Raw genomic sequence first — 17,491 nt, forward strand, 5'->3', positions numbered from 1 at the left:
TTGTTTCAGGAACAATGGAAAATAGCTTTTCTGTGTCAAGGGCAAAATAAGAGGGAGAGAAGTTTTAAATTTATCTAGTACTGAGTTTCTAATAAAATCTAGTCGCTTTATAGCTTACCTTGGTTTCACAAAGGACAAGGCAATGGAACAAGGTCCTTTTGAATTGAATACATTATATGTAATATATATTACAGTATATTATATAATATGTAATCACTACATATATGTTAATTAAAGGCATATCTTAAATTCTCAATGTAATTTGAGATGATTAAAAAAAACTATGATTTTGATTATTTTTTTTTGTCATTTATACTATAGAATTATAAAAAATATAGGAAAACTAGATTTTTTAATAAAATCGGTAAAATTATTACCGTTTATTAAAAAAAGTTCAAAAGTTCAAAGCCGGCAAATGGTTCACATTATTATATGCAATATTTCTTAAGTAAAAGTAAATATTTCGTTCTATTTATTTTTTGGGTAACCATTGCTTACAGGTTTAATTTTTTCTAACTAATCCATTGAAAAGTATAGGTCAAAAATTTGCTTTTCATATATCTTAAGAAATTATTATAAGATGATTTTCTTAGAAAAGAAAATTAACTTCTCAATACGCAGGTCACTTGTTTTTGTCTGAATATCTAAGAAATTTAGTAAATTCATATTTATAATTCAGTTACATATTAATAATAAATTATCAAATTCGAAATGAAAAACATTGTTTAAATAAATGTATAAAAATATTTTATTATCGAAAAAAATACATAAGCATAATTGTTTTAGACATATTAATTAGTCAATTCTATATTTAAAAAAATAGAACAGTTGTTATATAAATATTACATTATTAAAAATTAATAATTTGTATTAAATATTATTTCTATAATAAATTGAAATAAAATAAATATATAATTTACATTAAAACTATACTTGATGCTGTTTATTGAATTAATTAGCGTGTACTTAAATTTAAATTAAAAATAGAGAGCACCTTTTAGATTATAATAAAAAATAATTTCGTTACAATTAAATTAGAAGTTGTAGTCCTCCATAAAGGTATTTTACATTCATCATAATTTTAAATTATGGAATGTATACATTTATTTAGAACCACTTATATGTCATCTTTGTTGGTTTGCCAATTCCAAATTGCATTGTGCTGGAACAAAAATAATAATTAATAAAATCAAAATTAAATAATGAACTGGTATTTTTTACCATTTGATATTGAACAGTCTTTATGAACTTCTAATAGTCGTTTTATTTCATTTTTGGCTGCCGTTAATTCTAGTTTAAGATTTTTATTTTCCATCTCCAAAATGTTGTTCTTATTTGTTAGCATCTCATTTAGCATTTTTTTACGATATCTGTTAAAATAAAAAGTCATATTATTAACGTAAATAACTTTATAAAAAACACATCTTTTTCTTTTAAATCAGTGCAAAAAACAAATACACGCAGAATTCATGTGATTGCTGAGAAGTGCTGAATTGGAACAAATGAAACAATTTTTGGAATAAATAAATCATATGACAATAGTGAAAGAGGCAACAAAATAATAATATTGACCACTGTATCTCAAGGACAACCAAATAATATTGTCCTGTGTATTTACACACGCTAGTACCGACCAAACACAGGGCAGAAATTTAATTATTTTACGAGATATGTGTATTTAAATAAATACTTGTTCCATAAAACTAATTGTTTATGCATTTATGTAAGGAAAGTCTTCGAATTTATTCATCTGAAAAGGATTCGTTGCAGAGTTATTCATAAGGTGTTCTATTTAATGCTTGCTTGCACATAATCTGTCCAACAGTAATGCACAAATAATTCGTTTTATGGAACAATAATTTCATATATTGGGCATTAAAATGGTCCTCGAAATTTTATAGCATATGATGATCATACATTGAATAATGTTTTTGTGCACTGATTGTTAAAAATACATATACTGTGGTCTAAATTATAATTAATTAAATACCTATATCTGAAAACGGCTGCCTTGTTTCTCTCCTTCTTAATTTCTACTTCAGTTTCAGTAGATGTCTCATTTGTAATTATTATTTCATTTTTATTATTAATAGTTTTTTTCGATCCTGTTTTAGTATTTTTGTTGGTGCTATGTTTAACTGATTTATTATTTTTGACGTTTACTGCTACAATAGGTTTAATTACAAATCCATCCTTAATATCAGTTTTGTCATTGAACAAACTATCCTTTTTTAAAATTGCAACTTTTGCTCTTTTAATCATATTTGGGTTACTTATCGATTGTATCGTTAACGGTATACTGGAAGAAGCATTTATTGGTAAATATATATTCTTCGGTTCAATTACATTGGCACTGTTATTCACAATTTTCTGTCTGTTTATCTGTGAAGCCACAAAGCTGTTAGTAGGGATGGACAGCGGCTGGAAATTTGGAGTCAAATAATTCTTTCTACTCAATATGTTTGGCAAAGTTTTACTGACTGAAAGCTGTACTTTATTAGGTGAGTTTACAGTTTCAGTTGCTGTACTTGGTCTTTTTAGATTACCTTGTATTACTTTCTTCAATTTCTGTTTAATATCGTCGTTTACTTCATTATTACTTTCGATTATCAATTGTTCTTTTTCTTGTTTAACTTCGCTGCCTTCTCTAAACACTTCTTTTAAATATACTTTTTTACCATCCGGCCATTTGAGCAAGAGTTCGTAGCCTTTATCTTCTTCTTTTTGTTTTTTATAGTTTTCTTCTATTACAGTTTTATTTACAATAGAAGGTGGAATTTGAACGGGATGAAAAGAAGGCAAAGTTTTAGGCACTTGCTGCACAATGCAACTCGACTCAATTGTATTAAAAGAATCAGTTTGTATCATAATGCTTATATTTGAATCAATAGATTTTTCTTTATTGCTATCGTTGACTCTCATAGCAATCGATGTGTCATGATTGATTTCATCTAAATGCGGTAATTCATCAATAGAAATATTATGTAAATCGACAGTCTTATCATTTGCTTCATTCTGAAAATTATCCAAAGCTAAGTCTATAGATTTTTGACTGAAGATCTTCGAAAAAGATTGTTTCGTCGAATTATTAAAATTATTTATAGGCAAACTAAGCAGTTCAGAACCCTTCAATTGATTCTCAATATCCTTATCACATAATTGCTTATCATTTTTATTTAAATTGTTAACTTCATCTCTATCTGATTCAGTGATTGCTATAATAGGTACTTGTATATTATTTAAATTATTTGTATCACATTTTCTGCTATTGTTAACAGTTTCAATGTCCAAAGGCGATATCTCATTAGAGCTTATGATTGGCGTCGTTAATCTAATGCCGTTGTCATTATCTATCAGATCTATTGAATCTTGTCTCATTAATTTTAACCTAGGCGGTGGTTTATCATTGTTGGAGTCGTTTAAATTAATTTTATCGTCAGCTTTTGTGGAATAGTTATTGTCCGATAAATGTGGAAATATGTGAGGCGTATGTAATGTATCATCGATTGACGAAAGATTGTTATCAACCATCAAAGCATTGTTTCCAGTTCTAAAAAATAAAATCATCTCATATGAATGTAATGTAAAATATTTATAGTACAAATTTATCTTATACCTTGTTTCCATCGCTCTTTTAAACGTCTCATCGAATGGATTGACATTTTGTAAGTCTTGAAACAGCCCCACTTCTTCACAATTTCGTATGAAACGCGTGGGCGTTGGTGTTTGATCCGCTTTATAAACAACAAATATTTTTAAAGCATGTATCATGATATATAAACTATTCGTACAACAAAAATATACAATTCTAACCAACAAATGTGCCTTTGGCTTCCAGCTGTAAAACCATGTCATGTTTCCTCAAATGAACGGACAATCGATCTTCGTTTGTGAAAGACGCTCCACATTCAGGGCAAATGAAAGGTTTTTCTAATGCTTCCATTGTCTGAAATGTATGTGTTTTAACAAATATTATTATTAATTAAAAAAAGGAATTATATATATAAATATGTAAAAAAACATGTGTGTATCAAAATGTGAGAGTAAAATTATAATAAAAACATGGCGAATTCAAACATCTTTTAGTTAAATTTGTTTTAAAATTATTAAAAAGTGATATAAACATGTTTAGAAATACTCACATTTTCTCAAATGGTAGAATAATTAATAAGCGGCCTAACGTCAACCAAACGGACATCTGACATCTGTCACTAAACATATCGATGTTGCCAGTATGAAAAATAGGTACACCTTTTCTGTGTTTGATTTAAAATTATATTTAAAATATTTTTGATAATAATTATTGAGCGCAAAATTATTTCATTTGTTGCCGAATTGTAAAAAACTTAATTTTTCTGTCAGTCATATTCAATATGTCGACGTATTCAGTAATTTCTGGTTTAACGACGGAGATACAATACAAAAAAGGTTAAATGCTTCTTATGATAAAATATAAGCTAAATATAACACATTTGATAAATTTGCTAATGAAGTCGAATTACTATGCATGGTTTAAATTTAACTATTGTTAAAAGTTCACCATTCGAGAAGAAATTGACGCGTTTTTGATGCCGGTGGTATATTCGGCTTGAAGGACCTAATATTTAACTTTTCCCCTCGAAAATAAGTTGGTGTTTTTCTTGTTATTGTGCGACCTTGACCCTCATACAAAGGTCATCTTAACACGGCTCTGAAGGACCAGAGAAACAGCTTGTATGATTGTGTTGTTTTTTATTTTGTTTTTCTACAATTAATAAATAATAAATTAATTAACAATAATTTTACTTGCTATGTTTAAAATGAATCGGAGTTTGCCAAATATTTTAGCAGATGGATGGTGACAGATGCCAATTACACACAGATTGAGCCGCTGCTGTAGTATTTTTAATAAAAGTATATATAGTTCACATGTTTGTTATTGTAATATATGCTAGTAAGCCCTCAGCCAGCCCTGAATTCTAACATGACATCAATAGAGGTGTAACACTTCGGTACCATAATCTAACGTCCCCTTAGATAAAAATATGGCCCAAAATTGTATTCTGCGAAAAATAGGGGAATATTTTTTTTAGTAAAATGTAGCAGTTTGTTTAGATTTACACAAACTAAAACAATTGAATCGCATAAGGGGAGATAAATTCGCGGAATGAAGGGGAAGGAGGTTAAAAATATTATAATCTTATTTTTATTTTTCGATAATCACCCATAACCTTAATACACTTTCCAGATTTTCCTATATGTTTATTTATACCCTTGAAATAATAAGTTTTATCTTTGCCTTCAAAATATTCGGTAACTGCGTTTTTTTTTGGAAATAAATAATAATTCGAGGGGGCTAGGTCTGGTGGTTTAATGTTTGGATGCCACAATTGTGAAGAGCGGCCAACTCAATATTACTCTTGTGCTTCAACGCGCTGTAGTGCAAAACAGCACTCCTTTGGTTTATTTTCCTCTTCTTATCTGTTTTAATTGTTTCAGCAGTGAATAGTACTGTCTAGTTATTGTGACATTCTTGTCTTTAAAATAAATCAGCAGGATACCCTCTTCAGCTAAAAAAAATATGTCCATGATTTTTCCAGCTGATTGCGACATCTTAATATACATCGCAATATAATCTCTGTTGTCCGCCATCGCAATATAATCTCTGTTGTCTCCGCAGAGCACCAAAAACTGCCGAGAACACCCAAAAACGGCGTTGGCATTCTCAGCACCCACCTTGTAGACTTTTGACATCCCTATATAGTGATTGATTATGTTATTTGTTTTTTCTTCAATCGGGCATCCTCTTCTACAAGTTTTTTTTAACTTTTTCATCAATTTCTGAGGAAGTAGCATCAATACTCCGAGGCGTCCCGCAGGGGAGTCGTTTTCAGTCAAATTTCTCCCTTACTTGAAAAGGCTGTCACTTCAAACCATGGTTTTTATAGAAAAACAGTCCCTGTAAGCGGCTAACATCTCTTCTAGAATGGCTTAACGTGTTTTTCCTTGCTTTGGAAGAAACTTAATGACGGCGCGAAATACAATTTTGTCCATACTTGGGGGGTTCTTCACGTTTGAATGAGCTTCAGCGATATCTGGAATAATAATGACGCAATTGTACTAATACTTAGTAGATATACTAATAATGAGTCATATATTCTAACTGTGTGCATGAGTACTCCCCTCATCTGCGTTAATCCTTCCATTCCGCGACTTTATTGACCTATCTATGTGTGTGCCACAGAAAAATAAGGCAGTGTTGCTATTAGCAACTCAGTTTCACAGTGAGATAAAAACGTTATTTTTCACCATAACGAATCAAAAAATGCAATTGACAAAGGCCATAAAATGACGAATAATTATTCGTATGTAAAGTCACGAAGCGATGACAACTTAAATTAGTTATAAGGATGTTGACGGAACAATATTTGGATTGAAAGTAACAGCAAAAAAAGACATAATTGTTTTATAGGAGAGTTTAAAATTAATAACAAAAGAAAAATAATCAGTAAAGTAAAATTCCGTAAAAGGCAGCAAGATATATTTAAATCTGTGCTATCGTATTGTGATCAAATATCATCTGTCCACAAGAAGGCATATCATGAAAGAGTACGTCAGTAGTATCTTGAGTGCAGCAGAGAAAATGCAGATTTTGTTCGTACCAAGCAAAACAAGTAGGTTGGAAGGCATTATATGGCAAAAACTTATGTTTTTTTTTATTTTATTTGAAAACAGAGATTGCACACGCAATGTGTCGGGCGTCTCAAGGTAAGTATCTTGAGAGCAGTCGCTTAGTTCGAGTTGTCCCGGTTCCTAATATATTTATTCGTTATCAAAACAATATTTTTTTGTAATTTTATATCATTAATTTATAAAAAAAACATTGAACCACCCATATTTTTTTCACTATAAGGGGATGGTCTTAATGAGCTAGTCTATTTATTATATTAATATCAATAATATATAAAATTAGGTATTATATATTTTATTTATTTATTTATTTATTTATGCGATATATAATTAATATTTATATTATTTTTCAATACTTTTATATAGGGAGTAATACATTTTTATTATACTTTACCTTTTATTTTTCTCACTATATATAATTATTTATTAATGAATTTGATTAGGTCATTAATAGAAGTTAATTATTAGTGTGATTATTAACACATTTAAAGATAGTTTCATTGTCGGTTCTTCATATGAATTACAGCACTTTAGATAGAAGTTCATATTTATATCAATATCCAGTTTTAAAGGAAGGTAAATAAAGTCAATTTATTTATAAAATATGTAATTTTTTAAATTCCTTCGCTCTCCCTTTAACACTGAATATTACAAATTATTCTACCAACTAGCTTACTGCATTTACAGTATTTTTAAATAAAATATTTCCACATATAGTTGATAATAATTAGATTAGAATAACATCTTAGACGCTATAAATTTATTACTACTTAATATTAAGGATTTATATTATACTTTATTACTTAGTTACTAAATAAAACACAGCTGGCTATTTTTCATATTATCGAATGTATAATATTAATTTATGAAATACAAATAATTATTTTTTTTCAACATTATAGTAGTTATTTTATACAATAGTATAAAGTCAAAACGCACCAATTTAGCTACATGTAACAAACGATTGCTAAGCCATAAGAAGTTTTGCTAATTTCACTAGTTTTGTAATTAATTTATTAAGGCCATTATAATTAATGGTGTGTTTGATTACAGACTTATTTTACTAAAATTTAATATCCTAACATGTAAAATAAAATAATAATAATCTGGTATTAACGAAAAAACTACACACAAAAATTATAGACATGATTTTAATAGGTTTTATTATTAATTTGAGTTTATTGTCAAATGAGCGCTTTCACACATACTATCTTTTTAATTTGTTAAAGTTGAGTTTATGATAACATTGCTAATATTGAATCAACGTGTTATTAAAACAATACGTTTTAAATTTCGCTTTATTAATAAAAAAGTTATTGCACAATTTTATTAGCTACACATATTAGCATTCATCACTTACATAATTTGGTGGGTTCTTTAGGAGCTAATGTTATAAAATACAAAATAATATTTTTTTTATGTTACACGTTAATTATTATTTGCAAAGTTAATCTAGCTTGATAAAAATAATTAAATTTATTTGATTTGGGGTTATTAATTAAATTTATGTAATTGTTTCAGCTGAAAATAAAATTATGTATTAATAAATTACACAAATTTTAGGTAGTATATATAATATATATATATTAAAGCATGTGTAGAGTCTTCGATATTCCAGTGAGTTTCCACGTAAGGCTTGCTTGTTTTTATTAGAGTTTTAATATATTTTTTCTTTACTTTTATGTATTGATATTTATATAAAATTAAAATAATATGTAAAAAATGTTTTATAATTCATTTTTGCAGTATAACTTTTAATATATTATATATAAAATAATATACAGAGAAAATAAAAATATAGAGAGAAAAATAGACAAATTATATTTATTATTATTTCATCATTTTATTAGTATTATTTATTTTATTGAGAGATTTAATTAAATTAATACATAATATTATATATAATAATATAAATGTATATATAAATAAATATAATATAATACAAGCGTTACAATAAATGTGTATGTATTCGTTATATATTAAAATAATGTATAGAGAGAGATTTAATAAATAAATAAAATAACTTACAGAAGGTGTTTTTTATAAATAAAATAAAAATAACAATATAGGTGTTTATGTAATATTTTTACATATGTAGATATATAATATAGATATCGCTATGCACTTATACACATTGCGTACAAAATGTATTTTTTATGTACACATTTTTCATTAATTATATTTGTACTATTTATAATTCAAAGAACCCTAATTATTTTATTTTTTTAATAATAAAGCTTTTTCACATTATGTATGTATTAATATGTATTTTTAAATTTTTTAAGATATATTTGAATCGGACTTATCGCGTTTTGATCGCGACGTTTGTAAACGTCTTGACTGAAACGCCGTAAGTGATTAATATATATCTTAAAGTGCAATGAAAACATATACTCATACACACATTTTGTGATAAATTAATATTTTGATATACTTTTGTGTGTAGAGAAAGGATCAAAACACTAGACACAGGTAGTCAAATCAAACTACTAGTCTCTGAGGAGCATTTTTTTCTTCAAAGGGCGCTTAGTCACATGTGAAATGCAAATAATATCAATCAGTTATTAATGGTAAATGCTATGATAAGCATTTATTAGCATAAATGATTGTGAAGAATATAAAATACTATGTAATCTACTGAAAAAATCTAGTTTCCAATACAATCGAAGGTATGATATAAATGGATTTGGTTTTCAATTCAATGTGCACTGAAGTGATTCCAATATATTACGAAGCGTTTTATTAGATAGTAAAAATTATTGTTTATAAATAAATGATCTAAGATTTTTATTAATTAAATTGTGAGTCTCTAGCAAATTTTGTTAAATACTTTGGCTGTTATCTACGCTATGATTTTTTTGTTATTTTTAAGCGAAAGGGAAGCGTTAATATGTGTATAATAATTAGTATAAATTAAAATAAAATAAATTTTAAAGCAATTCATGCATTTTTTAGTTTATATTTATAATATACATAATTTTATTAGAATGTTTAATATTTGATCCTTTGATTTTTGCTGATGTGGCATCGTGTTGAACCAATGAAGCTTTTAAGTGCAATTGAGTTCTTGATGGTGTTGTTGTTATTTATTATATTTTTATATTATATTATATAATATATTTTATGAAAGAGTCATGGATGCTTTCTTCTAAGATCTCGATTCTCATTCTTCATCATATTACTTACCATTGTATCGATCAACAAGCATGACTTTTTATGATTAAAAAATGTTTAACTTAAAGCCAATTAAATCTACGACCGAGTGTTTAAAATATAAAATTAATAGCAAATAAAAAAATAGCTAAATAATCGAGGATAATATTATATAACTTTCGATAAAAATAAAATAAATTAAAAGCTAAGAATTTAGCGCATTAAAGCTTATGTACGTATAATAAATGTTAGCAAAAATTAAATCAAATTATTCTATGTGTTTTTAATTTTTTTCTGTACGTGTTTCTTCAACTCTATCGTATCATCATTTATTATATAATATTAACAATCGCATAATTTTATATAAATAAATAAATATAAAGATTGTGAAAATTACCATCTATGTTACACTTTTTTTTAATTACGAATTTTTAGTAATTTAATTGTTACGATGCAGGCGCCACATGCTCTATTTTTAATTTCCTATTGTGATTAAATAACTCATTTTGATGATAGCCTCGGCTACAAAATTCCAGCAAAATATATTCTTTTATGAATACATTTAACGAAACATGTAGATACTAATATAACATAATAATAATAATTAAAATAAATACTTTAAATATATATATATATACAAGAGTTAGATATATTAATATGATTAGTAAATAATTTATTATCAACGCTACCATTGTCCATGATTATCGAAAAGTAATTTTAATAATAAATATATATTAAAAGGTTAGTAAATAGTGCACATTACATTATTGCGTGAATTCGTTTATTTATTAAAATATAAAATGAAAGTGGTGACTTTTTTTACAATTTAGTTCCTTTTTTACATTTGTGATATATGTTTTTTTTTGTTATATATTTTATATGAATATGTATATATATATACATAAACATATACACACATATACATGATGATAAATATATATTATATTCTCATACACAGAGAACGACATAAAAATATTATATTTTCAAGTCAATTTATAGTATTTGCTCATCAATGTATTTGAATATAATATATATTTTTTAATGATAAAATTAATAAAATCACAATAGTGTATTATTTGTTATGGTTATGGAATAGTTTATTAAAATATTCCATATTTTAATATTAATATAATACACCGATTAATGATAAATTTTACATTTGCAACGAACAAATAATTGACATCTGTGGATATCTTGGTTGTATTAATTTTTAATTTAAAAAAGTAAGTTAACACAATCAAAGTTTCACTTTGAGCAATCAATATGATATAATATACATAATATTATTTTAGCAATTTGAGCATTTTATGTAAAATATTTAATAATATATTTAAAATTATAATACTTTATAATATGTATATAAATTATTGCATCGTTTCCAACCCACAGATGTTGTTTATTATTATTTTATTAAATAAACACAAATTGATATGATTCGTTTTTATTAACATTTTGATATCTTGATACTCATTTATTCTTTGATGTATGCTATTCTGTCATTACAGATCTGATTTTTTAAAAGAAACTGATATTTAGCGCAAATTGAAATAATTACAATATAACAAATAATTAGGAAACCTTTCAAAATATCAGATATGTTTATGCACTTAACTTGTATGTTATATATATAATAATATAATAATATAATAAAAAATAAATAACATAATCTCTATGAGATAATAATAACATATTAAAAATATAAAAATGTTATATACGGTTAAATGGTGTCAAATGTCAACTATCGACTAACTATTTATTGTATATTAAATTAATTAATAATAACTTCCTTTTTTTCAATATAAAATTTTAACCTACATAACAAACGCTATATCGAAATATAGTAAATATAATTTTTATCGGTTGTCATGTAATAACATGTACACGATGGGCTAAATATTAGTATCAGATTTATTTGCTGATAGTCTTCATAGTACATAATTGGAAGAAATACATTAAATTGTCATTAGATATTAATTCTAAAAATGATAATATTTTATATTATACTAGAGGCATTTTGAAAAGCTAATTATTGAGTCATTCTAAGGTTACCTTTATTTATTTTTTATATATGGCTCGATGGCATTTCAATTTAATTTTTCCTATAATGAACTCGAAAGCTATCTAGTAAAATAAATCGAAAACTATATTTTGACCCATCCTGTATTAGTATACATATTATATAATACATATCGATATATGTATACATACATATGCGAAAATTACAATGTTAATTTAATAAGAGTTAATCGTAAAATAAGATCATATTTCGTATAATTTCTGCACAAAGCGAAAATTTCAAGATTGTAGGGTAAAGTATAGGATATTTACCCTGAATATCTATATAAATGTTTACAACTATACCCCAGCTATCACCGCATCATTTTTTTCATTATTTGGTATCAAAAGCTGTATCATTTTATTATTATTAAATAATGACATGAAATCAACACGGTGCAAATATATCAAAATAATCTCTGAATAATCAATGCTTTCGTGATTGATGAGCTTTATATATTATATAAAAAATGCAAATATATTCATCGTCTTTATATCCTATCATATTTTGTTAATCCTAATATCTTTAACCGACGTGTTTTCATATTTATTTTTCAATATGTGTTTGTCACAACTCGTAGATTAATAATGAGCAATGCTCTGTTTTTTTGGAATGCATACAATATATCACCAAACACTCACACACACACGCACGCAAAATCATAAAAAAATATCGGTGGTGAAAGATTATTTTAAAAGACTATCTACACTATCTACATACACTGTGCCATACCCACCTACTTTCACCACAGGATGTAGTATGTTCGTAACGATTTAAAAATATTATTACAGTGGCATAGATAGAATCTCCGCTCTGGACGGGAATAATCAAACAACCGAACTAAATGGAATCGCTATATTTCCATAGTGAAGGATCATACTTATATATCCATAAGATAAAACTAAGAGGTACGCGAGTTTATTGGGCTTACGTCACAATCTCAAAATAACCACAATCCCAGTAATTTATATCACAAAAAAATTGAAGGCCACGTTGAATGGTTAGCTATCTGTCGATTTGCGAGGCGAGCTGAGCGAATTGTCACAAATCAGATCAGAGATCACGCGGTCGAATCGGATTCGATTCAATATTTAAGCGATCTCTCAACGACGTATATCATTTCACTACCAAATATACAAAAGTAACGATAACGTCGCGATTATCTCACTATATTATTAATAAGCTATTTTTCAGTTTGTTTTTTTTTATAATTTATTGTAAGCTAGCAGCCCTAATATAAGACTGGGCTATTGGCAAATTGGCAAATATATAAAACTTCAATCAAAGATCTATATATTAATCGATTTGCCTAATATAAAAAATGTTTCCCTCATATCCTATCAGCGAAATTGTAAAAGTAAACGGGAAACCACTACACCTAATTCGCCCTCCCCCTTCATAATAACCGAATGCTTCGTGTTCCAATCACTATCATAAAGGCGTGTAGTGATAGTGACTAGAAAGCTAAGCAAGTAGTAGCCAAGATAACCTAAAAATATATATTTTACACGAAGAAACATGATTCATCAAATTAAATTCTAAGTAGTTTCATATACATAATATTATCACATGATTTTTTAATTTAAAAAATAGCGAGACACAATTATCAAAAAATATAAATGGATCTAATATGCAAGTATAAGCATTAAAAAACAAATATACCGGAATGGAACGTATAAAACACGTACCTGGAGTGTGTATAATTTGTTTAATTTTTTCTGTTATTATTATTATTAATATTACATTGTAATACAGGTGTCTCTAAAAACACAGACAGTCATAATACGTTATTTTATAATAATAAAAAAAAATTAAATTGGAAAAGTAATTAATTTCAATGCAATTATCTCTATATACAAATTTATTTTACATTTTTATACGAACGAATTAGCATGTTTCTTCCGCGTATGTTATCAGTGATTGAAATAAATTATCAGGATTATTATTACAGAGATTTTGAGTGATATTCCTAAAAATTAACCAATGAAAGACTTTTGGTATTTTTTTTCAACCAATCTAATATACGGGTCAATCTACACCACCATATTAAATATAAATTGCTAACCGCTGTCCATCCACGCTCTATTTGAAATTATCTAATTAACCTATTTTATATATCACAATTTTGATTTACTAACTTTGTTATTTTTCCCTCCGATCATAATATATATAATATGTATTTTAAAAATAAATTTATTCATATATAATATTATATGTATATATGTATACACATTTCGAACTTCTATTGTGAAATAAAAAAATTATTTACTTTTTGGCAGGAATTGAAAACGAATATATATATATAGATATATATATACGTATATATACATATAAATTTATATCGATAACATTAAATAGCACATGTCATTTTTTTATAATCATTTAGAACACTTGTATTTTTGATCATTTAGCATTTTAAATGCTTCCTTAATAACATTTAGTACAATTTTCGCTTTGTTTATTATAGTATTTATATATCGTTAGAAATTTCTACCGCTTGTTTAATATTTTTTTGTCGTAAATTTGAGACGGTTAAAATTACCACAAAAAATCGGATCAGGGTTGGCACTTTTCACAGCGTATTATTTTAATTTGATTTTTGATTATTTTTTTTTTCAATGGTAATTTAAACAATCTCAACTTTATACTCTCATGCATTAATTATATGTGTTAAGCTATTCGTTTCCTTAACCGTAAACCATTTGATACACGACTAGTATATTTTTATTATTTATTATCGATAAACGCAGTATTTGATGGCTGTTTGGTTAAAAACGAATACTTATTCGATATTAGTTGTATCATTTTGTTAATGATGAAAGTTTTCATGAACTTTTTTTCATGCAGTTGTTAGTACTTCATCGGGCGCATGCGCCGTGCACTCTACAGTCACAATGGGTGTTTAAAAAAAAAACAATTTATACTTAATTAATTAATTAATTAAACAAAGTATCACATAAACACTGTGAACTGATTCAGATCAAACGTACACATATTTTATATAATATTCTTTTAGGGTTGGCAAATCAAACATTGCTTTTTTATTAATAAACTACAAATTAATATAATGGAAGACCTACATTTATATACAAATAATTAAAATTATATATTTTTCTCATAATAAAATTATTAAGAAAGAAATTATTGCTCTTTTTGTGATTAATTGACATAAAACGACTTGATTGTATTGTATGCGTTTTTATTGAATAAATTAATGGTCCCCGTTTTAACGGATTGTTTTAATTCAATTAAATACGTGGCTCGTTTCGCTACGCCACCGCAGTATATGTATATGCGTTCTATTGGATAAAATTCACAGTACCATTGTGACCGATTTTTTCTTAAAAACATACACCCATTGCATTGTAATAAATGTATATATGTATAATATATATACGTAACTCTAATATATTATTCGATTTTTTTTATTCACAAGCGCAGCTAAAAAACATTTTTGCATAGCATCCTCAGTCAAAAGCCAACGCGCGTGCTTCAAACAATGGCAAATCATGTTAGTAATATTATTATTTAATTTATTATTAATATTATTATTATTACAAGCGGTCTTTGACTGAAAGTGCCGTACAAAACGTGATGTTGAGTAATAATAGTAGTAGTAATAGTAATAATAATAATGTATACGTTTTAATAATAAGAGAAAAATATTAAATATGGAAAAATATAGGCAGTTTTCGGTGTGACGCTGAGATGAAAGTGAGCCTCAACTGGCGAGCATATCAGACAACAGTAGGGAGTATGATAGGAGAGCTAAGATTAGGAATATGGAAGATGAGTTGTGCTGGGTGGGAAGCGCCGCCTCATTACACATATCCTCCTCACAGAAGCACATGTGTCCAGTGCCAGAACTTTCCATCATACACACATGATCCACCATGAACAAGTTTATTTGTAACTGTGACGTGCAAGTCCGTCGCACCACCTCGTATGCTGGAAAAGGTAAAGAGATATGATTATTATTAATATTTGTATACAACCACTAGCTGCGGTGGTGGCACAGCGAACTGTCAACACCACCCACAGCCATTCGTAAGTATTATCACAATCGATTTTTTCACCAATACATTTATTAATTAAAAACATAATTAAAAATTATTAAACGATATGAAGCGAACCAGCTCCTCATAACTGACAACGTACAATACGAGTGTTTTAGGTAAAGGCAGATCTCAGCAGGAAAAGTAGCATTGCACAAAAAATAGAACCCAAGGCTGATTTTTGAGAATAGTAAGATTATCAAAAAAAATAATAAACGACTGGCAATATATAACTTTATATGCGATCACAGCTAATCATAAATAAAAATACAAAAAAATTAATAACTGAACTGCCTCATATATAGATTTTCTCAATTACGAGGAAATATTTAGCCTTACAGTCGTATCAAATTAAGGATTCTTTAGAGTTGCTCGGAACTCAAATGATATAAATGGCGATAATCTTTGATGGATTAATAAAGTAAAACGCGTTCCTTAAAACAAAGGTAAACATCTAAGAAAACTTATCACAAATAGTATTGAAATGTATAGCGAATTTTCAATTTTGTCTTCAGTGGAAATACCTCGCTCAGGTAATAAGAAAGCTCCATTAGCAATAAAGATATGAAAAATGAAGGAATCCATATCAGTCTACAAAGACAATGAATCATAAATTGTTGAGACGCTTTTGAACACTTTCAAGTCATTGGCATACAAAAAAATGATATAAACAACAATGGTCCCAGCTTAGAGCACTGCAGAACTCCAGAAGATGCAAGGCAAATAATCTTTTGCTAGGTATCCATCATAAATCAGTACAATGCCATAACAAACCTTGCCAAAGTTATTTCAAAATCCAGCAATATGTTGTCCACCATGAGCTCTTCGAAAAATCTTTTGGATGATACAGTCCGCCAAGATTTTAATATATCGCCATTTTGTATATTTGGATAGATAAAAGAACGATAACGTTTCGATAGATTGATTAAAAATTCGCTTTATTGAAGCTTAAAACTTATTAAAAAAAATAGAGGCATAAAGCAATCAATGCATGTAATCGTCTTTGGTGTACTAGAAAACGCATGAGTCTAGTCACTGTCATTGTCTGAAATATTATTTAGAGACAAATTTTAAAATTAAACTTTATTTACAATACTTTTCCAGTATCAATAAATGTTACGATGAAATAAAAGATGACTTCTTGTTCCTTAGGATATTCAACGCCTCATATAGTTTAGAAATACAAACATATTTTATGTATACCCAAAGCAAAATCGTATTAATTGACATAAATATAGCTTAGAGAATCCATTGTAATGTAAAATTCTATAGCAAATGAAAAAAATGAAAATGATGATTAAAATATGAACCACTTATTCTTTGAGAATGTGCACTAATTTCCCCGCGGACGTGTAAATTCGCGCGTTTTCTTTTTGTTTTTTTTTATTACATAATGCGTAGCAATATTCATTCGTAAATTAAGCAAATCTAAAAAAACTCATTCTGTAATGATTAATCCAAACTAAAATTAGAATTATATAATTATTATTAATTCTGATCTCCCAGATATGATAGAAATGAAAACAAAACACTAAGATTCATATGGTATTAGAACCAA

General features: G+C 27.0%; 1 protein-coding gene across 8 annotated transcripts in view; it reads right to left on the minus strand.

The window, feature by feature from the left end:
• Positions 1–769: 769 nt before the first annotated feature.
• Positions 770–17,491, minus strand: part of qvr (glycosylphosphatidylinositol-anchored protein quiver) — a 31,228-nt gene continuing 14,506 nt past the window's right edge. For 3 of the 8 annotated variants that reach the window (XM_088199817.1, XM_088199818.1, XM_088199821.1), the window contains 5 exons: positions 3,814–3,946; positions 3,617–3,734; positions 1,991–3,550; positions 1,222–1,370; positions 770–1,162 (listed from right to left, as the gene is read on the minus strand). In XM_088199817.1, coding sequence (XP_088055943.1) covers positions 1,125–1,162; positions 1,222–1,370; positions 1,991–3,550; positions 3,617–3,734; positions 3,814–3,946 — 1,998 coding nt within the window. In that variant the 3' untranslated portion in view covers positions 770–1,124. Of the gene's footprint in view, positions 1,163–1,221; positions 1,371–1,990; positions 3,551–3,616; positions 3,735–3,813; positions 3,947–4,142; positions 6,075–6,143; positions 15,827–17,491 lie in introns of those variants that run through there. The other 5 variants (XM_088199825.1, XM_088199824.1, XM_088199823.1 and 2 more) reach the window with 3 other exon arrangements.

Source organism: Plectrocnemia conspersa, unplaced genomic scaffold, assembly GCF_051122295.1.
Source record: "Plectrocnemia conspersa isolate PC_06_02 unplaced genomic scaffold, ASM5112229v1 ptg000012l, whole genome shotgun sequence".
Classification (NCBI taxonomy): Eukaryota; Metazoa; Arthropoda; class Insecta; order Trichoptera; family Polycentropodidae; genus Plectrocnemia; species Plectrocnemia conspersa.